The sequence below is a fragment of the Brachionichthys hirsutus genome, chromosome 15 (assembly GCF_040956055.1).
Source record: "Brachionichthys hirsutus isolate HB-005 chromosome 15, CSIRO-AGI_Bhir_v1, whole genome shotgun sequence".
Classification (NCBI taxonomy): Eukaryota; Metazoa; Chordata; class Actinopteri; order Lophiiformes; family Brachionichthyidae; genus Brachionichthys; species Brachionichthys hirsutus.
Window position 1 is genome coordinate 7,661,812 of NC_090911.1, and position 22,223 is coordinate 7,684,034.

At 45.5% G+C, this 22,223-nt stretch overlaps 1 protein-coding gene across 1 annotated transcript; it reads right to left on the bottom strand.

Annotated features, from left to right (window-relative positions):
* Positions 1-617: 617 nt before the first annotated feature.
* On the bottom strand, positions 618-20,751 carry tns3.2 (tensin 3, tandem duplicate 2). Its single transcript, XM_068749354.1, has 26 exons — positions 20,602-20,751; positions 20,455-20,505; positions 20,231-20,353; positions 19,334-19,398; positions 18,251-18,334; positions 17,568-17,680; positions 17,022-17,082; positions 16,827-16,902; positions 16,602-16,731; positions 16,336-16,401; positions 15,001-15,102; positions 10,310-11,473; positions 7,190-7,326; positions 6,981-7,089; positions 6,770-6,853; positions 6,477-6,609; positions 5,639-6,192; positions 5,469-5,555; positions 5,244-5,375; positions 3,833-3,928; positions 3,455-3,532; positions 2,976-3,053; positions 2,585-2,753; positions 2,437-2,505; positions 2,167-2,196; positions 618-1,966 (listed from the first exon to the last, which is right to left on the bottom strand). The coding sequence occupies exons 1-26, from the start codon at positions 20,749-20,751 to the stop codon at positions 1,822-1,824; spliced, it is 4,086 nt and encodes a 1,361-aa protein (XP_068605455.1). The 3' UTR covers positions 618-1,821.
* Positions 20,752-22,223: the final 1,472 nt, after the last annotated feature.

Here is a 22,223-nt window from a genome sequence, read left to right on the forward strand (position 1 = left end):
GATGTGCATGCATTTAAAATCCTCTATTGTATAGGGAGATTGGCTACTATTGGAAAAAACTGAATCTAGAAACATTCCTCTGACTTAATGGCCATCTTAAAATCTGCTAAGATGTAATACAAAGTGTGTTGAGAAATGTGATGGAATGTTTTTGACTTTGGGACTGCTTATTGTTCATCAAGTATGAAAATGGGTGCTGACAAAAGTCATATTGTAGTGCAGCAGGCCGAGCAAATGGTTTGCTATGAGACCAAGACTGACTGAGGAATGAAAACCTTCCAGTTCGGTGGGATCAAACTATTGGGATCCTGGAATCATAGACTAGATAGAGACATATGCACTACCTGACACAACTGCAGAAAAAGAAAATGAAATTAGATTGAAGACCAAAAATCTACAATATCGCTAAATTCAATCCTCATTTTGTCCTACAGTGGTTACAGTAAATTTATGTACAATGAATGATTTTTTTTAAAATCATTTCTGTCTCTAAAACCTATTAAGTGGACATGTAAGGAAATTTGCTGCTAAAGGTTCACTCCTGGGCCCCCCAAAGGCCCGTCAAACCGGTCCTGGATGAACATTTAACAAATGACCAAGATTAAATAAATGTTTTTATTTATTTACAGAACACATCATACAATTCAGTAACAATGTACAAATAAGCTGTTGGTATGTTGCAAGTTATACACAGAGGCACAGTATGAATGAGGTCACGTTGATTAGATAATAAATGTGTCTATAATCAATGTGGTCGGCCTATATATGTTCAGAAAGAATAGCCAATACAAAAAGTTTATTTAAAGTCAACAAGCGCTCACTAAGCACTTCTCTTTTTGTCAGTACTCAGTACCTATCAGTACAGCATTTGTTCTCTTCTTACAGCAGCTGTCCATTTTAAATTCAAATATAAAATCAAGGAACTGATAGCGAAACACTGCAGTGCCGTTTGTTACCACAAGCGCCAGAAGACAGGACAACATAAAGTAAAAAAAAAAAGAAGGCAGTTCAGTGGTATTCCACTTACTATGTTCTAAGCAAAGTACTGATTACATTTTAAACTAAGTCATGTCAACATATATTAATGTTTACTTATATTTATCTATGATTTCCCTCAAGTCTCACACACACACACACACACATATTGACAATAACGCATACAGCTTTAAAAATGGTCGTATTCACATACACCTTAAGAAGAAAGTTGTTTAACTGTTTCAGACGAGCCGCGAGGCTCAAGGTTTAAAAAAATAAAATTTGACATTGCATAGGTAAAATAAGGTGATCGTCTATGTGACATCGTCCATCCCCAAATCCAAATTATACATAGTTTTCTGCACTTGTTTTCCACGTTAACAAAATACTGCATGCTGGACAGACGCAGCACGGAGGTGCAAAGGTACTTTACAGACTGTAAATAGTTTGTTTTGGGTAACATTAAAAATAAAACATGCAACAAAGTAAAGTTTAAACTGCTACGCAGTAATAAAAGAAGCAGCTTTAATGTTATGCACTTAAAATAAAGAACTATCTAACTGTGTACGACGTATAGATGTAAAGCAGTAAAACGTTTCATATGATTTTGCTGTTTTCTTACTCGACTTGTTTTACAATTCATAATACAGGCGAGAAAAACAACATGATAGAAAGAAATTTCTATTTGTGTACCAAAAGATGTAGTTTAATGTCCTGGTCCAGCGTTAAATTCCAGTTCATCGCCATCTCCAGACTTCTGTTTTTTCTTCTTTTCAGCCCTTCAGTCATCATTTCTCATCCCCACTCTCAGCTTAACTCTGTCCATGTGATCGACTCGGCCCGGGCCTACTTGCTCTTCTGTGAGCCAATCATCACTTTGGAGACAAAGTTGACGATGGCACTGGCCGGCTGCTCGGGGTCATGCTCCGCAAACAGGTGGCACACATTGTCCGTGGAGGTGCCAGTTTTCCTTGCCACAAAGCCAAAGATCCTGAAGCGGTGGAGCAAAGTTATTTCTCATATTAATATTAATATAATATTATTAATAATGTAATATTAATATCATTTGCATATCTGGGGAAAAGTTCAGTTTAAACAAATAAAATTCTAAATTTTGTAAAAAAGAAATGAGACTCAATTCAACTTCTAACTACAAACGTTCTTAAACAGCAAATACCAAAGCAAACTTACTTTGCTGATGGGCAGCCATCTTGTTTCCACCTACGATCAGTGAAAAGAGGACAACATTTTTACTTTGAGCATTATTTTCCCGCATGTACATACAAATGCATTAAAGTTAACGTGCATCAGTTCTTTCTCGATTTTAAGTCTTTGAGATGTCGTGTCTTTGTTACGACATGAGCTCACCTGGCTGGAATAGAAACATGTTTACCTAACAAAAGCACTTTAAAATACGCCTGGACTGAGTCATTCTTAAAAGTTCAAGTCAGCATTACTCACTTTCTATCTTGAGGATCCAATGCACAGTATATGACCGTGTTGACATGGTAGTGCCTCCTGAAGAACAGCCTAAGAGAGGACAGGGAGGGTGATGGATGGGTTGCATTGCATGTTTCCATGGCGCAGGTAAACAGTGCGTGGTACTCACTTCCTCTGGTTGTCGGTGAGGGTTATTCCCTGGGAGGACACCTTGAAGTGGACGACAGTGGAGGTTGGGGGAAGGCTGGAGCTCAGTGTCATACTGGTCGCCTTCTGCACTGCCTGGACACCTGTGAGCGACTCCATCTCCACGGAGCACAGGAACCACACATTGCATGCTGTGGGAGCACGCAGAATAAAATTAAACCCAGATCACAGCTGCTGAGTGCAAACAATAGAGGAGCATAGTGGCTCAGTCCAACCAGTCCATAATAACAAGAGGAGAAAAGTTTGCGTGTGACCGTGGAAGCAATCATTTCCAAAAGTGTCCAGAGTAATGAACGGCGTCGTGACCGCTTCGTCATAATGCTGCTTCAAAGCAGTTTGGGACGCCTGTTTACCTGCGCCCTGTTTCAGCAGCTCAGCAGCAGAGTTGGTCACGGATTGTGAGGAAGTCTCCACAATGTCCTCGAGAGGATCTGTGGAGACGAAAAGCGGAAACGAAGATGAGCTCGTCAAGGAAAGATACAGTCAAGAAATATAAAGCAAGGCGGATAATGACAAATCCTAAAAGTTTATTTCTGTCGACTACTACTGCACTTTCAGCTTGTCCCATCAAGGGTCCCCACAGCAAATCATTCTTCTCCACTTCACCCTGTCCTTGGCATCGTCCTCCCCAACACAAGACACTCTCATGTCCTCCCTCACTACGTCCATGCCTCGTCTCCTGGGTCGTCCTCTAGTCCTGCTCCCTGGCAGTTCCATCCTCAGCATCCTTCTACCGATATAGTCACTAAAATGTTTACTCTATATTCTGATTAATTGATTCTAATCTTCCTGGATGAATTTAAGTCTGTAACTGTGAGTCACTTTTTTTTACCCCTGTCTGGTATGATGAGCTTGCAGGGTAGAGCCAAAGGAGTGATTGAATGCTGGCAGACCAGCGCAGTTAAACTGCCTGTAAAACAAAATAGAATTAAATTAGAATTTACCAACAGCTGTTTACTGTTCCATTGATGCACATTACTTTCTACAGTTTCTGGAAAAACATCACATTAAACCACAGGCTAAGGAATAACTACCAGTTGCACTGATTTGTCATGTCTGTGGACAAAATAACTGTTCGTCAGCAGCTTGGGGTTCATTAAAAGCCACTCCAGTAGGGGGCAGCATGATGCATACAGCCAAAGAGTCAGCGAGTGTCATTCTAGCTCCCCCCAGCTGCAAGGTGAGAGGCCTTAACAGAGCAGGTACTCACCAAAGTACGGCTCGTTGGGGCAACCCTTCAGGCGCACTCCTTTCTGCGTGCACTCAATCAGGAAGTGGCGAACTAATTCATTGGTCAGATCACCCCCTGTTAGAAAACAGAGGACGCAGACGGACAAACCAGAGATAGTTCACATCTGTCAAAAGTCTCTTCTTCTTCGAGATTTACTCAGACTAAACGGCTCACAGGAAATGACGCCTTCGCGGAGCGTAAACTGAGTTTTGGAGCGTTGCATGAAACACATTAAATCACCGCTCTCGGAGCGTCTCTGAGAGGGCAGGAGGAGTCTGCGCGAGGAATGTCTCCTCACAAAGGCCCAGGGAAAGGCCCGCTCCTTCAGGTGGATTGGGTTTCACACTTTAAGGAGCCACAATGGCATTAGCTGAAAGAGCGGAGACGCACCGTGCCATGATGTCACCACAGGCGTCATCGGCATGCGAAGGGTTAATGGTAAACAAAAGAGCAGGTGTGATTGGAGGATAAGAATTATCCAAATTCATGTGTTTAAAAAAAATATTTTTGAAAAAGTGACATCGGAATCACTATCATCACTTAATCTGCCTTTGTTTCGGACTGAAAACAAAGATTCTTTGACGGGAGACATAATTTGCTAAACCAACACATTAAGATGGAAATAACCAAGCGGCCTGTTTTGACCCCGGCCACCAGATATCATCACGCCGACGACAGAGCTTTGTGGGAGCCGGGACTTCCCAGGAGACGGCCCTGTGGGATCAGAGCAGGCTCATATGGAAATGGAACATCCTTTGTTAAGGGAGTGAAACATTAGCTGAACATCTAAGACTGTCTACAAAAAAAAATGGGTCTCTTTGGCTTCTTCATGGTGACGCCCAGGAGAGAGAAACACACAAATGGGGAGGGACCCTCGTGCTCAAGCATGCGGATGAGTGCAGTGGGCTGTGGCTGTCGTCGACTTTATTTGTCTCCGTGTGATTTGCCAGATAATTCCCAGGATGTCTGCGAGTAGAAATATCCGCTATTTCTACTGGGATGAGAGAATCTAGAGAATAACTGCAGTCTTTTCTCTAAGATAAAGACAGTTTTCTCCAAGCTTAGCCTAATTCAAAGAAGAAAAGAGATAAAGTGAGTAACACAGAGAAGTACTCTTTCTCCTCTGCTGCGTTATGATGATGATGATTTTATGATTTTTTCCTGGTAGTAATGCAGCAGCACCACAAGGTGGCAGTGATACACAGACGGGCTGTCTGCAATTACTAATAAAACGATGATAAAAGAAGAAGACAGCCAGCACAAGCTCGTCAGACACTAAAAAGTCCCGTGTGTAAGTCTTTTAAATAAATAAAGGGAAAATGAGGAGCACTAAACTCTCTGAAAGTGAAAACTGTGTGATCCATAAGTTGTTTTTCCACATTTGCAGTACCTTTCTTAGTCTGATGGAGAACCGAGGGCGGGGGTGTAGCCACCTTCATGGCCAGTCCATAAGCGCCTCTGAAGGAATGGCTGTCCCGCACAATAAAGCAACCAGGCTCCTTATCCTTCAAAACAGAAATGGCTGCAGGAACAGAAACAGAATTGTGAGCCAGCTCTAACGTGATAAAGTTTGTTTTCCTTTACGACTTTTGGAGGAGAAATCGCCGCTGGATACCTTGATCCCTTGAAATATCTGGCTTGTACCAGAATTTTGAGGTATCCTGCACAAATTTGACAGTAACCTGTTTGCTGGCCAGTACATCTGGAAAACACACAATAGAGTACAGCATTCACTTATGTTCAGCTATCCAGGCTTGTGGCATCACTGTTGGGCGTATAGCTCACCTGGTAGAGGTGAGGCTGTGCTCAGCATCTGAGCCGAGAGGTCTGGCAAAACATTAGGGAAGGGAATGCTGAGAGAGCTCCCACTGTGGGGACTTGAGAACCCACTGAGGGCTGGGGATGCAGTTCCCAGCGGATGCTCCCCATCTGACGCTCTCTTCTTCTCAGGCAGGACTGGAGGCTGTAACTGGGACAGCGGTGTCGGATTCTGTCCATCCACAATGGTCAAAAGTTCCCTGTCGATGCTTCCATTTCCTAGGAGAGAGGAGTTGGAATTCGGACGGCCCATGCCGTAGCCCAGACACAAGTCGTCCTGCTCATCAAAGCTTTGAGCGGGACTGTGGGTGATGGCATATCGAGCCAATCGGCTTCGTTGGCTGCTCCGGGGGGAGCTGTGGCCGTTGGGGGCAGGGTGGATGTGGGGGTGGGGGTGGTGCAGGGGAGGAGAGTGGTGGCTGTGGTCCAGCGACATGGAATGCTGCAGCGGTTGTCTGGTAGAGGGGCAGCTGCTCAGAGAGGAATGGCGAGTCAGGACTGGATGCTCTGGCCAGGATGAACTGTTGAAACAAATAAAACTAAAAAATTCAAAAAGTGGAACAAATATTATCATCAATATTCTAATAAAGATCGTCTCCAGTTAGGTTCTATTAAACTATTACACGAGAAGAGCAGAATAAAAAATGCTCAGAGAAGAATAAAACATATAACTAGCATAAAATGGCTGCTTGCACTGTTGATCGGATTAGAAATCCTCATAATCTGAAGATTGATATGAACATCTGTCTTGCAAGAGTTTAAAAAAAAATGGTGCTTTGAGGTGCCGAGACGGACAGATCTGTACCTGTCTGTCTGCGGAAGCGTCCCGGCGACAGAGGCAGAGTGCGCGGCGCTGAGCGTCCTGTGGCACTGGATGGAAGCGTTTGGCAACCCGTCAACTGCAACATGACTCATCGCATCTGAATATCCTCGCAGTTCTGTGCGACAAAAAACAAAAAGACATTATTCAAGCACATCTATTGGGTCACATTCAGCTGGGTACGGTTTCAGCGAAAAAGCCTTGAATTCAATTCTGTATGGATGGAAAAGAAGTCCCTTGGGCAAACGTTTTGTGCCATTCAACAGCTCGGAACTCACCGTGGTCTGTCCTGAAGCCTCCGTAAGACGGCATGCTGGGAGATTGTGTTTGCCTGAGCTGGTTTATTTCTGACATGGTTTTCACTAGAAACAGAGGAAACAACGATCAACACCTTTATTTAAATACGAACAAACAAAGTTCGGTCACAAAAAAGGCATTCGGTTTGAAGAGAGCGGTTTCAATGAGACAGGAAATACACACCGTACTGACCGTAGGGCGTTGGTGGAGAAATGGGAAAGGCGGGAGTGGGTGGAGTCATGTCAGTTCCAGCCTCAACGCCATCGTCCATGTCAGCACTGTCAATCCTAAACATGTGATGCTGTGAAAAACAACAAGAACAACAACAACACACACGTTACCTACCCACATATTAGACAAGCTGCGAGCCACACACATAACAGCACAATGCTTGCGTTCACCTGGGACTGTGCTGCAAAGGGGGGGTGTGTCCGCTGGGCCCTGTACCCCTCTGTCCCACTCCATCCAGAGTTACAGAAGACCGGATGATCCGTGACATCACTTCCTTTGCCCACCTGACCCTCGCTGGGCTGGACAGCTGCATAACAGGTAAGACAACGGCAGGCGGGTCAATAAATGTTGATGGATTTGCAGGCAATGCTGGCTTCAAAGATGTTGAGCACACACACACACACACACACACACACACACACATGCAACTACAGTGACCGTTGGCATCTTCTAGGAAAGCTAAGCAAAGGATTTTCTGCAATATCCTTCATGTCTGTTTTCTTTGAGATCAAGGCGTAATGGAATGAGGTCAGGAAATGCCATCACATCGTTAATGAAGGCCATTTTCTGGCATCAGCCTATGATGACATTTACACGGGTCAGAGGTGAGGTGCGACAATCAGCCGGCGCCGGCGCCATTAAATGATCGCTGCATTCGCATGTTCACCTGCAAAAATGCGGGACGACAAATTTGGATGGCGTGTCAATTTAGTTGGGCCATAAAATGGACGCACCACAGGATACTTCCTCCAGCCATGTTTTCAGAGGACAGCTGAGGACTGCCGGGGACCGGCATGTGTCAGTGTGTGGCGCTCCAGTGTTGTGACTACTCTAAAGAGCGCTGCCACTCAGCACCAGGGTGCTAATTTGAGCCTTCCCCGCAAGCCGTGACCTCTCAGGCCGCAAGAATGCTAATGGGGGCAAGAGTGTTAATGCTGGGGATCATTAATCACTCTGTCTGGGATGAGTGTGTGTGTGTGTGTGTGTGTGTGTGACAGAGGCAGTGTGAGGGCGACTCCATGCGTGCTTCGGTCGATTTCATTGCACGCATCCGTCTGAGGGATTGTGTTTACAGTATGTGAGCACCATTGTTGTCTTTTGTCTGTCGGACGTGTGGAATCGCAGCTCGGCACGGCGCACAGAGCCAAAGCTTCTCATCAGTGACTCATTTATCACTTCTGTAACATAATACGGACTGAAAAGCCGATCTGCACAATGCGATAAATATAATAGTGTGTTCTAATACCAGTAAAGTCCCTGACTGTAGCACGAAGGCTTTAAGGCATTACAGGACTTGTCAGGTTGATGTCATCGTGTTGGTCGTGTGATGCAGCCCAGTTTGTTTTGTGGTTCATAAGGCAGAACGCAAACAGCCAAAGTAGAATGAATTGTGGCGTACATTTAACATTTTGAATTGAAGACAGTAAAGACTGTTTGTCACATTTTAAGTGCATCACATATTGTGTATGTATCTCAGCCAAAACTTGCTGATGACTCCCGCTTCAATCGACGAGTCGCGATCACTTATAAACTAGTCATGGGTAAAGTTACTCAGAGTGCCAATCAATCGGACAGAAATACATAATGGCAATTTAAGTGTCACTCATTGCACAGTTGATAGACACACACACCGTATACATTTGAGTCTTGTGACGTAAAGTTGCATAAAGAATCGAAAAGTGAATACATTGTAGAAAATGACAGCTTCTTTATCTAAAATATGACAATAAGTACAATGTGTGATGCATCAGATTTCTCCTGCCCACCACACCCACCGGGGGGGGGGGGGGGCATTCATGTGGGTCCTCTGACACCACATGAATGCTACAGCTCATCTCTTCCTGTATCCTCCTCCAGAGATTAGTGCTAAAGTGACATAATTAGAAATTGTTGACTTTATGACAATAAATCTGTGTAGTTCTTCAAAACAATAGCAACACGGATGACGTAATGATGCAATGATTTCACGGGTGGGGAAAACCATAATACTACAGTAATAAACAATCCATGACTTTCTAAGAAGTGCCCTTCAGAAGTTCGTTCTGAACGGACTCGTCTGTGCGGTTGGTTTGTACAGACGTGCATGTTTTCGGAATCAAATGGGAAAAAAAAAACATTGCCTCCAGGTTCACTGGTTCCTCCCTTGGAAATTCCTCAGGCCTCCCCATCCTGTGCCCCCTGCAACCACATGAACACGCCAGAGTGTGATTCACACACTGCTTACTTTCTGCATTTTCTTTGCCCCACTGGTTTCCAGCTTAAGAAATGGTGCAATTTTGTTCTCCGTATAAATGGTGCAGAACTTGGCGACCCGCATGAGAAAGCGAAATTGGAAAAATGGAAAAAGGCTAAACCTTCATAGCAATGGGGTAAAACAGGCATTAACATCGATCGCTCGGTATAATTCCAAAGAGTTGTCGTGTTTTTCCACTTATCTTTGTCATCGCTCGAACAGCTCGTGGGGAAAAAAACCAGCCCTGACACACAAAAGGACTTCAACAACCTTCCAACCTCTAGGCAGACATTAAGTTAGCGAGCACTTGAAAGGAACTCGGACCTGGGATCAGTTTCAACATGAAACAACTTTACCGAGTATTTGCCATCAATACAGGTGTCATTATGTTGCACAACCTCTGTTTGCACAAGAAACCAAGCAACAATGTAAGGAGACATTTCATCGAACTTGTGTGAGTGCGATGAACACAATGCTGCTACAGGAGCAGCATCTCTGAGATCCAGAGGCCAGGACTCGTATGCTTAATATCATGCCTTAAAGTTCCTTTAACACTCCTCAATGCTCAGTCCATTCCTGCAGAGCCCTTTGATTTGGTAAATAGCTGTATGCCTCAACGCGCGACATTTATCATCAAAGGCTGGGAGACAGCAGTGATCAAAAAGGTGGATGACAGCTGCTCTCCCTCTCTTCATACGTCGTACTGATCCTCTAGTCAGATAGCTGCACAGACAAGTCTGGGCTGCGCTCTCGCTCCTCAGAAATCTGCAGAAAGCGTCTGAAAAACCTGGCAGCGAGGCTACTCCTGCTAATGAAGCACGCCAGGTGGCGAAGGGCGAGCGGTGCGCCGTGGCGAAGGAGAAGGAAAGCCGATGCTGTTGCCGAGGATCTGCTTCTACAAACATTCCTGCTTGTGTTATGTTTCCTTACTTGAAACTTTCCCACATATCTCAGACATCTCTAAGGGGCTGACTGTCACGCCTCCCTGTTGACAACCACACAAACGCGCCCCCCCCCCCCCCCCCGCCCCCCAGACGTGGACTATCTGCTGTCTTACCTGTCTGTTGTGTGCTTTTCAGGCTTTCTGTGTCGTTGCCGTCGAATCTGAGATCGAGGCCATTTGAGCATTTCAGGCCCGAGCCGTTGATGGTCCTCTTGACGGAGCCGCTGTTGCTCGCCACTGGCTTAAACGTGGGATCCAGGTCCATGATCAGCTGGTTGAGCTGGTCGATTGAATTGTCGATGTCCATCGTCAGCGATTTGAACTCCTCATCGCGCTCGCTGTTGTTGTTGTTGTTGTTGTTTAGGGTTGCATGCTCCCTGTGTGGCGCTGCGTTTCTCGAAGGGCCCTGTTGTTCAGTAGCCTGGACCGTTTTGTGCGAACTGCTCCCTTGCTTGTTGCCCGGGTATCTTTCTGGATCGTTTCCATCCTCTGGCATGTAAATAAACTGTTGCGCAGCAACCATCTGCTGCTGGCGAACCCAAGACTGTGTGGAATAGCTTCCCTGTCTGAAGACATGCTGCTTAGGAATGGGACCACTGCTGGGATTAAATGAGGCCACTGAGTTGCTCCTGGAGGTCAGACAGCTCCTTCTAGGCTCAGCATAAGTCCCCTCGTACTCCTCGGTGGCGGGGGGTGCAGGGTGGGACTGGCTTTGGCTTTGCTGCTCCTCTCCTCCGGGACACCCAAAACCGTCGGACAGCAGAGAGTTCTGGCTGCTCTTATGACAAGAGGAAGACAAAGTCCCTAAACTGTCCACACTGTGAAGATCATGACCCGTATTGACCTCGTCATCCAGAATGTCAGTTTCCCTCTCTCTGGGTCCGGGGTCACCGTTGATGTGTACTTGCGCCGGGACAATCTGCTGGGCGCCTGTTCTGGGGCCCTGATCACCCATCTCTTCCAGTGAGGGGTCCTCAAGGCCAAAGCCACTCAAGAGGCGCTTCAGCTGGACCTTTTCCTGCTGGCTGGGGCCCTGGTTCTGCTTGATGGCGGCGGTGGTGGTGGCAGTGGCAGTGGCTGTGGCGGTGATGACAGGTGTGGGTCTGTCTGCCCACAGAGATGTGCTAGACAGGCCCGAGTCACTGCTGACAGAGAGGCCGTGGTCGCTGTGGTCAGGGCTGGAGGTGGTGGAGGTTGCCCGGCCCGGCGTGCCCTCCCCTCTGCCGGGGCTCCTCTTGGTGGCCGCTTTGTCCTGGGTTAGGCCTTGAGAACGCGGTGCTGCACAAACAGAAGAGACGCAGCGCTTCATACAGTCAGCCGGTATGTGCATGCGTACACACAGAGACACACAAACAGACTCCCACAGACCAAAAACTCATGCTTTGCATGCACAGTCACGCCTTACCACAAACTCCACCGCTCAGAATGCGTTACTGATGAAGCTCAACACCGACAATCACACGTTGACAGACAAAGACGCAAAGAGAAATCAAACTCTAGGACATGAAAGCACTGACAGAGAAAGAAAGAAAAAGCATGTAAATCGCGAATACTTCAGTGAAGCGAGTCATCTAATCAGGAAGAATAAGATCATAGAAGATATCTGGCGAAGCAGATGTATCCCAAGAACCCCCAGCTCCCGTCATACCACCCAGAGAACTGCCCAGATGCTGGTTGGTGCCGTGTTCGCAGCCCCTTGCGCTCAAGTTACATAAGCAATGTCAATCTTCAAGAGTGAGGCGGCTGAGGCTCTTCAGTCATACCCCTTGCATTCCACACCCTGCTGCGATTAATCCACGCCGCTCCCTGTTGCTTGCCCCCCTGACCTCCAGCATATGTCCAAACAACCGCCTTAATCCTCAGAAAGTGAGAGCACTGAAGTTTGCGGGGCGGAATCAGATCCATCCCCCCGGAAGATGGTACAAGTTGCATTGAATTTTTGTAATCTGTGTCCAATGAGGCCTGGAGAATAAGAATAAGTGCAAGTGTAAAAAAAAAAAAAAAAAGCTCTTTCACAACTCCCTCCTCTTTGCCAACAAAGGACAGCTGGAACACGGCTCCTTCACTTCTCCCTCAGTCGACTACCTTAAGTAGGAGTCCATGACTTAGGAATCGGAATACCAGACGAGCACAATAAAAAGGTCCCCCCCACCCCTTCTCCTCCTTCCCAGAACCTCATGGATGTTCGGCTCTGCTCACACAATAATTGAATCTGCTTCCGGCCTCACGCTGCCTCGGTTCTGGCCTCCATACGGGTCAGCTCCTCTGGGAGGTTTCTCAACAAACCCCCCTCGTAACATTCCTCCCGGCAAGACAGATGTTTCTTCTCCCTCGCCAGTCATCTTTTTCTGCCGTCACCATGCCTTTATTTTGTCAAAATTTTTTTTATCCATCTCCCATCAAGGCCACTAAAACTCTTACCTTTGCAAGCACTGCCAGATCCACGTAAAACATGATCCGGTGGAAGTAAAGATTTAAGCGAGGCGCCGGAGACACGCGAGGACGGACACGGCTTTGAAGCAGCAGCAGATGATGGGTCAGGGTCAAATCACGACAGTTTGAATAAGTTGGCCCTGCTTTCTTTCTCCGCTGTGAAGCCGAGAGTGTTTGCACTGCATACAAGGGGGGGGGGGGGTACCTTGAGATCTCCAAATATGGGCAGAGGAATGTAAACAAGTGAGGCGGAGCTTCTGGGAGGAGGTGGGACCACGGGGAGCAGTAACCCGACCTCCTGCCCGGTATTGAGGGACTACCCCACTGGGGAGAGACAGAAAAGGGGGGGGGGGGGGGGGGAGTGAAAGAAAAAAAGAAAAGCCGCCCAAGGATCAGAGAATGAAAACAACATTCCTCTACCTCCAGACTTTTTCGCTCTGTGAAAAGACACTTTTTAATTCGAGCAATCCTCGCCTTCTGCTCGGAGCTCCGGGCAATTTTCAAGCAAAGCAGCAGTTGTTTTTCTCTCTCGTTTGCGCGTCATCAAATTGCACATCTGCAATCTGCTTGGCAAGAAATAGATGTGCTCCAAACTGTTGTCGTGGTTTGGTCAGTCCTTCAAAAATCCGCCAAATTACGGTGTGGAGAGCAATCAATGAAATCACAAAGGTTTGCCCGAGCTGGAATCGTGTCAGGATTGTTGCTGTGAAGGATTTCCTACTAGAGGACTAGGTAGTTCCTGCAAAAGCTACAGCATCAGGAACATATTTTCTGGAATGAGATGGGATTATGTTTCATTGCCATCAGAGGAAATCTTTACATTTGGGAGGGAATCTAGATCCCGGTACTGATCGGGACTTTTTGCACCCTTGGGCGATGTTCAGGCTCTTCGAATGCCCTGTAAAGTAATTTTTCAAAAGCTTTGCGAGCCACAAATGAAAATGCCCTGCATTTATATAGAGGCAGAAGTACCAGACTAAATCATATAACAAACTGGATATTAACTGCCAAAGAACATTTGGGTAAAGAAAATAGCTGGAAAAACAATCCTCTAAAATCCAAGTCTGAATTCACATGTGGGGATAAACACACAGTCCCACTGGGGCTCCATTGAACTCAATGAGATGTTCTTTTAACAGACTTAGCACTACAGTGGCAAATATTTTTTTCCGGCTTCCTCCTCCTGACCGACCTTTGATTGACAGACTCAGCCCGAGAGAGGAGCGGGTTGTAAGTGGATGTTGAATTCAAACATGGCTCCCAAGCCTTCCGTCTCAGCTGTAGCGTTTACATGAGAAAACAAGGCCGTAAATATCCCACATGAGAGAGAGAGAGAGAGGGAGAGAGAGGGGATGCTCCTTTGTTTATGTCTTGGCTTTGCTTTGATGGAGTCTTAAATCTGAGCGTTTCGCTCTTTCATTGCATTTCAAGAGGTGCTTAAATTCTATATGACCGTTTTTGGTGTATTTTTTAAAAGAAAATAAAAACAGCAGCTCATTTTCATCAAGCTGAACTTCGCCTATAAAAACACGCCAATGGAAAAAAAAAAAAAAACTGGGTAAAAAGGGTGGATCTTGCTTTATAAGGCTGCCGCCGCATCGCTCTATTCTGGGAGGTTGTTGTGAATTCTGTGGTTGAGTAGGGAGCAACAAGCGCAACTAGGACGGGATGCCCTGGCAGGGTGGCTCCGAGTGTGAGTCCAGGCGCTGTGTGTGTGTGTGTGTGTGTATGTTTAAAGTTTATCCATCTGAGGAAACAACTTAAAAGAAAACTCCTGAGATCTGTCTGCACTTCTACTGAACCAGGTTTTTACCTACAACAACTCTCCGACCCGCACTTCCAACAAAAACCACACTGTTTGTCGTGGTCATCAAATTACAAACCTTTCCAAGCCTCACAGAATATTCTTTACTATGACTATGCAAACGCCGAACCTACAGAATAAAAGATTATAGTCTCTTCTTTCATTAGAAAAAAAAAAGTGTGATCCTACCATTTTTTTCGTTCTGGAGTTCTTGGCCATTGAAGAGAGGCAGATTTCAATGTCAGGGTTGGCAGTGAATGTTTGGGTTTAAAAAAAAAACCTCTTTAGACGTCAATGGCACTCAAAGAGTTAACATAGTCAAACAGCAGCGCCTCAATAACCTGCCACACTTAGTCAGTGGCCCGAAAGAAAGAATTTGTGTGGGTTTGTCTGTGTGAAAACGACAAAGAGAGCAAATTGAAGGAAAGGAAACTGCAACACGATAACACCGAAGAGTAATTCTTTCATTCATAAAACAACCTGATGTTTCAGATAGGCTAATTCAACAAAGCAGACCTTGAGTCATGCTTATGTGCCGCGCAACGACTGACGCAGCTCCGTGCAGTACCTTCGCCATCGCAGAGGTTCTGGTAGGAGTCCCAGCGGATGAGCGGGTCTGCAGTGTTGTAGTCCACGGTAACATCTGCCCCATTCTGCCACCTGTCTGCACCTGGAGCAAAAGAGAACACATGCAGTTCAGTTTCTGGAGGAAGTAGCACAAAATATCAGTTACAGTCCTGTAGTTAGGTATTATTATCGCTTTCTGGCTGAGAGTAAGGAGGGAAGTTTGAAATAATGATCTTATGCTGATATTCTAAAGAAATGTGGCAGCAGTTAGCGTAACTTAGCGCAAAGACAGCTAATCTTGTTTATTAGGTTTAGATATTAAAAACTGTATATAAAGTGTTTGATGGGGGGGGGGGGGGTTATTGCAGTTGATTTAATTATTATGATTATTTATTAACATTTTTTGACATCGTCAGGACATGTAACTCTCGGCGATAAGAGAATTAACAAAATAATTTTGCTAAATAGTTCCTTCACATTGCAGTCATTAAAATCAATATGAGTTACATCAGAATCAGAATCTTCCTTGCATGCCCTTTCCTTGTGTCACAATGTCAACATGACTCAGCTAATGACTGTGCAGCTGGTACAGAGTCAATGCATGACTAAGCAATGATATTTACTAAAAAAAATAATTTCATGAGAGGCACGTGTTGCAAACAAACTTTCAAATGTACAGGTCAGATAGGCAGACATGTTCACTTTACCCTGTAGTTTCATGATGGTTGTTATGCGTAAATTTGCCCAAACCTTTCTTGGAGCCTAAGTTCCATCAGGAAGAAGTACAGGGAGGGACTGTGGGACCCGGGACCTATGTGTCTGTCTTGCATCCATCCCTGCCAGATAGAGCCGCAGTGTGCATCTTCCCAGAGTCAGGTTTTCCCCCTGATAGTCACAATTCCTCCCTTTTCTTTTTTTAATAAACAACTTGCACGCGTGTGTTTGTGTGTTTGAGGAATGCATGTGTTTTTTCAATGTTGTTTTTAGCCCAGGGTGACTTGACTTTCTGCATATTTTGAAAGGGTATCTGGAAAAAGGTTGCAAAACACTGACTCAAGCAACTCTAAAAACACACAGTACAGAGACATGCACACACTCCCGCACACTCCGGTGGGGCTCTGGAGCAACACACACACACTGTGCTTCTTTACGTCGCTGTCAGCACACACTTCACACTACATTTCCCCTCTGCAGCATTCCACATCCCTCCTCACCAGGGGACAGAGAGGGGGGGTGCACAATACAGGACGGAACAAAGGGGGGGAAACATGGAGAAACGAACTCTGTCTGCTCGCCATCTCGCAAATTCTGAAAATCAAAAGGGTTCAAAACCCACCTGGGATTTTCTCTGGTCCCTCTGAGAACAGCAGCTCCACTTTACCGTAATCTGCAAATCTAGGATCTGGAATGTAAGCACACAGGAATCTAGATAATTGTTGCTGTCTGTGAATAGGATTCTCTCAGTGCAGGTAAAACATTCCCCGAAAATGTTATTAGTCTGAAAGCACTCATCCTGAATGAAGTCCACCTAGCCCTGCATAGAGTTGCTGTTAACTAGCTGCGGCACGTTGAGACCTGATCTCTTGACATTTTCAGGCCTACCTTTGTTGGCAGTCTCCATGTCCTCTTTTTCAAACATCAGGTTGTAGCCCTGCACTGCTCCCGTGTGGAACTGCAGCCGGAAAATAACTTCCCGTTCTGGAATGACGTCGCTCTTGTGATAGCATTTAATCTAACAAAAGACCACCACGCAAATGTTGTGATTACCAACACGACTGAATCACAAACTCTAAATGCATTGTTTGATTGATTGATTTTTATTCCTACCATGATGTCTCCTTTGAGAAGCTGGGCAGGCTCCAAGGTGATGCATATACGACCTCTGTGGCCCGGCCCAATGTGACTGGAAGGAAAGCAACAGGAGACAAAGTGAGGAAAGTGTTTGGAAATAATCAAACGAAAATCATAGCAGAATTAGAGTCAGTAAAATTAATAATGTCCAATTACCGGCACTCTACTTACTAGATTCCAGAAGAATACACTCCTTGCATTCCCTGGTAAACCTTGATGTATGGACAACATACTGAAAAGAAAGAAGAAGAAAAAAAACACTATTAATTCCCAAATAAATAATAGTTAGTGCATTTACAACATGGCCTTAAGAAGTCTGGTGTGTAAGACCTTCGCGAATGGCTTCTCGCGTTGTTTTGCCCACAACAATCGCATCATAAGCTGCTGTTGTGAGAAAGGGACTTTAGCTCCATGACGTGACAAACATCGCTGATACAAGTACACAAAGAGGTGACTTCCCGTGGGTCTGCTGGGAACCCAGAAATGAAATTCTTCTCTTCATTTCTGTTTATGCAAGTGTCTCCATCTGTCTGAGCATGCGTGTGCGAAGGAAATTGAGAAAGATAAGGAAAACCCAGATAAGTCTCAATAGCGTGCGGCGCCCCGTCTCTGATGTGGTCTGGATTCTTTCATGCAGCCGCGGAAGCAGCAGCCGCAGCCGCAGCCTCCATCGGGAGTCGCAGCTGCGTGTAGTGGCGAACAAAAAGTGAGTCTAACCTCCGGTGGCATCGAAGTTCGGTATGCCGTGAAGGATGACGCCGTGAAGGAACAACGGCGAGGCATTGATTTTCATGGATCCACTTAGAAGACTATTGAGGATCCAAACGTACCTGAAAGCACAGAGGGAATGATGTGCAGGACAAATGTCTAGTAGTATCTGTGGGTTTTAACTAAAACGTTTACTGACAGTAGCTTTACACATTCTAGAGAGCAATTTATTCATGTAGACTTTTCCCCCTATGAATCCTCTTACAGCTCAGCTCCTCTGTACAATAAAGCGTTTCAAACCCCATTCACGCTGCTGACAAAGCGACGCTTCAGTGAAATGGATGAAACGGGACTAAATTAAGTTTTTAATTTCCAGTATGTTTACTGGTAATGGGTATTCTTACTTTGCTGTTGGTACTTTTACTTAAGTAAAGGATCAAGCATACTTCCACGGCTGTTGTTGGGGTTAGGATTACACCAAGCCACCATGGAGTCTTTATTCTCATTACAAAGACCAACAGTGGCAGACTTTAGAGTGGAAAAAAAAAAAAGACAAATAGCACCCGAACACGCACGTCTGTGTTGAATCAGGTGAGTCTGGGACGCCATTGTCTCTGAATGCACCCGTCAAGCAATGCATGGACGGACGCATGTTGCACGGCAACAGGGCGTACTTGAGTTTTGGGTCTTACCGTTTCTGCGAAGGTGTCATTAGAGCTGAGACCTTATCATCATGGTATTTCCTCATCGCAAAGCGGTCCAACGCCTGATCAGCACTTTGAGGGAGACGGAGAGAGAAATGAAACACTTGACATAATTACGACTCCGTGACAGATTACACTCGGCTGCTCGATAATTGAACAGTGTTAATCCTCATTTAAATTAGGGCAGGACGCACACACACACACACACACACACTGGTATTTACATGCATGATGGGCAAGAGTGAAAGTGACCCCAGAGACAGGGGATTTCAGCAGAGAGGAAGAGAATGGCAGCATTAAGTAAACATGGAGGGGGAGACGAGGACAGATTGTGTGCACAGCCCGGCAATTCAGGCGGACCTAAAGCCAACAGGGACTGGAACCTTTTCAGCACAGCTCTGTTTCTCTCTCATCGGACCTTTCCCTCTGCCTCCCACCCTCCCGCCGCCTTTGTAAATATGCCTCATTCATTTCCTATCTCTTCCTCTACCTCTTTTTACCCTCTGTCTTTCACATTCGCCTCACCGGCCTTCAAACAAACACAAAAGGGAAGCTAAACTGGCGCCCGCGTTGCGAGGAACATGCACGCCGGCTGTCGCTCGCATGTTTGCTGCAATCCTTTACTCTGAGGCTTCGCTAAACCGCCGTCCTCAAAGAATCTTCTACGCTAAACAATTGTTTGAAAAATCTGTTTTCTTCATGATGAATTAGGTTTCATGAAAACCGACACCGTGGCCAGAAGCTACAACGTGCATGCTTCCAAGTTGATTCATGCAATTCTATACAGCGTGATTCACGCCGTAGACCGCGTGGTTCCCCTTTGAATTTCAACGAGGTGACTTTTCTTTGACACGTCATCTGAACCTCCTTGACCTGAAATTAAAGGAGCTAAACGAATCAGCCGTGGTTAGGTAATGACACAGTTTGTGGTCGATGAAAGGATTCCTCGTCGAATGTTGTGGGTTGCTGTTGATATTGCCCGCTGCCAACGCTGAGTGGGCCGCTCTGTGATAAATGACCTCAGCGCAACGACAGCGAACAATGCAAAACCTGAGACATTGTCGTATTTACCTGGCTGACACGTCAGTGAAATGCACAAAAGATGAAATGACAACTCCAAGTCGACCTTTGCCACCCTAAAAAAAAAACGAGAAGACAGAAGACATTCAGCAAATGCAATTTTATTGTTTAAAGAGTTTTAACACTTTAATGATCAAACATCTTCCCAATGTGGGCGACAAATGATCTCACAAATGCACATTTCTTTGGCACCTGTACTTCTTTACTTCTCACTGCTGTGAAGTGGGCTTGGTTCATTTAGAAAAAAAAATGTGGCATCATCTATTTGGTATTATAATAAGCTTCCTTTGGTTACTACTTGTGACTTATTTGACTTAGTATGGAAATAAACCAAGGCCTTGTGGTTTCGCAAAATAAAACTTTAAAACAACATTTCGGGAAAGATCCTTGTGAAGACAGATCAGCAAACGTGAATGAAAGGACTGTAGTATGCATGCCAGGCCAGTAGTTGGCAGTGTAGAATTCACAATTCAACACTGCAAAAATAAGATTACAGCAGCAACGCAGTAAACCTACAATGTCTATAAAAAGTCTGCAGCACAAACACAAACACAGTCTGACATTGTTTTTTTTGCTTTTATTGTTTTAACCTTGTCTGTGTGTGAATTAGGCTGGAACATTTATAGCCGTGAGGAAAGTGGTGTTTTAAAAAGATTACGCTGGAATGTGTTTTCAACAATTAGCCTTTTCAGGCCCCAAAATAACATTGTCATATAAATAAACGGCCAAAATGAAGCGTGCTGTTTTATATTAGAACTGCTTTTCTGTGCCTTTTTTTTAAACAAAGAATGACACAATAATCATGTAGTTAAATTTGCCTTTATCACTAAATTGTCCATGCAAAGCCAAAATCCAGCTGCTGCAACAACAACACGTATATGCGCTCACCCTGCAGTGCATGACCACCACATGAAGAGGGTCAGCATTGAGCCAGCTCTCCATGGCTTTACAGATGGTGCAGATCTTATCCAGGGGTGGAGCGTGCATGTCGGGCCAGCCTGTATCCAGGGTCTGAAAATGCAGAACTCTCTCTCTGAGCAATTCCAAGCAACATCACACAGCGTCACATCTCATCTTGCTATTGAAATGTGGCCGATCTTTTCCGAACGTACCTTGGGGTTCATTCGAGAGAGATCGTGCCTTTTCTCTGACAGGTTGATAATCTGAAGAAGACATACAACAAATGCTTGAGGACACCATCAGAGCAGACATCAGGACTGTCTGAGCGTAGACAGGAGGGGAGACACACAAGCACTGACCAGGTAATTATCTGCATGCTTGGACTTGAGCATCCGGGTGACATCTTTCAGGTTATGGGCATAGATTTCCTCCGAGCACCCCCGGGGGAAGGACACAGCGATGATGCGTTCCGTGATGTATGTCAGGTCAAGCTCGTATCCCTCCTCCATCCTGAATCTTGGGACTTCCTGTTATAAACGTCAAAGCACAGAGACAGGTGGACTCGGGCGCTTCAATCACCTCACGCCATTCCCACTTTAAGCAGGTGACTTTGCTAGAGTCAATATTTGACAGTCAAAGTCCTTAGCTTTAGTCATCGTGTCCATGTTTCCTGCAGATAGCTCCAGCGAATGACCTCAATTCCCAGATTAAGTGACAGAGGGTGTCTTGTTTGCACAAAAATGTTCAACAGTGCGCATCGCAAAAACTGTACTGGAAGGTACAAGGGCTTTAAGAGCCTGCAAAGAGGCGACCGCCAACTATCTGCTGCAAAGAATAGATTCTTTCAGTGGCATCAAAAGGCTGTGCAGCAGCAAGCCAGTGTCCACCGTCCGTCAGTTAAAGCAACTTTGACGAAGACAAAACAAAGTTTCAAAGAACTCCGGTTGAAACCGGTTGCTGTAAATCCCCGTGTGAAGGCGTGTCCAGGTTGTGACCTCATGGCTTCCTGCATCAGTGGTCTGGAGCTGGTGTCACACCAGCGATCCCTTATTATCGCTTATCTAGTCACTATTATCTCTCACTAGTGCCGACCTTATTAGTCCTACTAACACATTTACCATTTCTACTTCATTAATTGTGCTTTTTGGCATTCTCACAAACTGAGATTCATTCTTAATGCCCCCCCTCACCTCCCAGAAAAAACACCTCATCTGCTTCCTTGTTGCAGGACTCCAATAGTTTGCTGTTATTAAAAACGCTCCATAGCCAAGAATGCATCCATCAGTTCATTTTGCCCAGACTGCAGGCCGTAAACCAGTGACAGTGTAGCCACGGCTTAAAGCAACCCTCAGAGCGGAATGGAAGAGGCCATGTGTGTGTCACGAGGTCGTCCCTCAGGGAAAGAGGGATGGGTGCATTGTGAGGGTGTGTGTTTGGTAGAGGTGTTGGGAGCAGCGGGAGGAGGTTCTCGGGTACTGTTGGGACTAACGGTGGGGTTAGTCTATTTCCCAAGAGACTGTGAGGAAACTTTGTTTACTGATGGGGAATTCGTGAGCAGTTGGGTTAGTGCTTGTGCTCTGTGTATCTCCAGGCACGAGAATAAGCCTTAGTAATGTTTTGGAAGTGTCAAAGTAGCATGCTAACTGGAGATGGGAAAGGTGTCGAGCAAACACTGAACCTCAATGTGACCCAGGAGTGTGAAAACATGATCGATTAGTTTCTGCAATCACTGGCAGAAGAATTTTCTTTTTTTTTTTATGTGAAAAGTTTGACATTTTGGAAATGGCTTATTAATTTTTCTAACATTTGGATGAACAGATTTATCATGCCAGTTACCATTCTCATTATGCATGCAATAGAGATGGCATGCACCTCCATACTTATGCTGATGACATCTCTGCAGAACCGCATGAAGCTGCAGTTGCAGCCTTTACAGCTATAGCCTGATCATTTCTAAATCGGCCGTGGCACTGCTGTGACT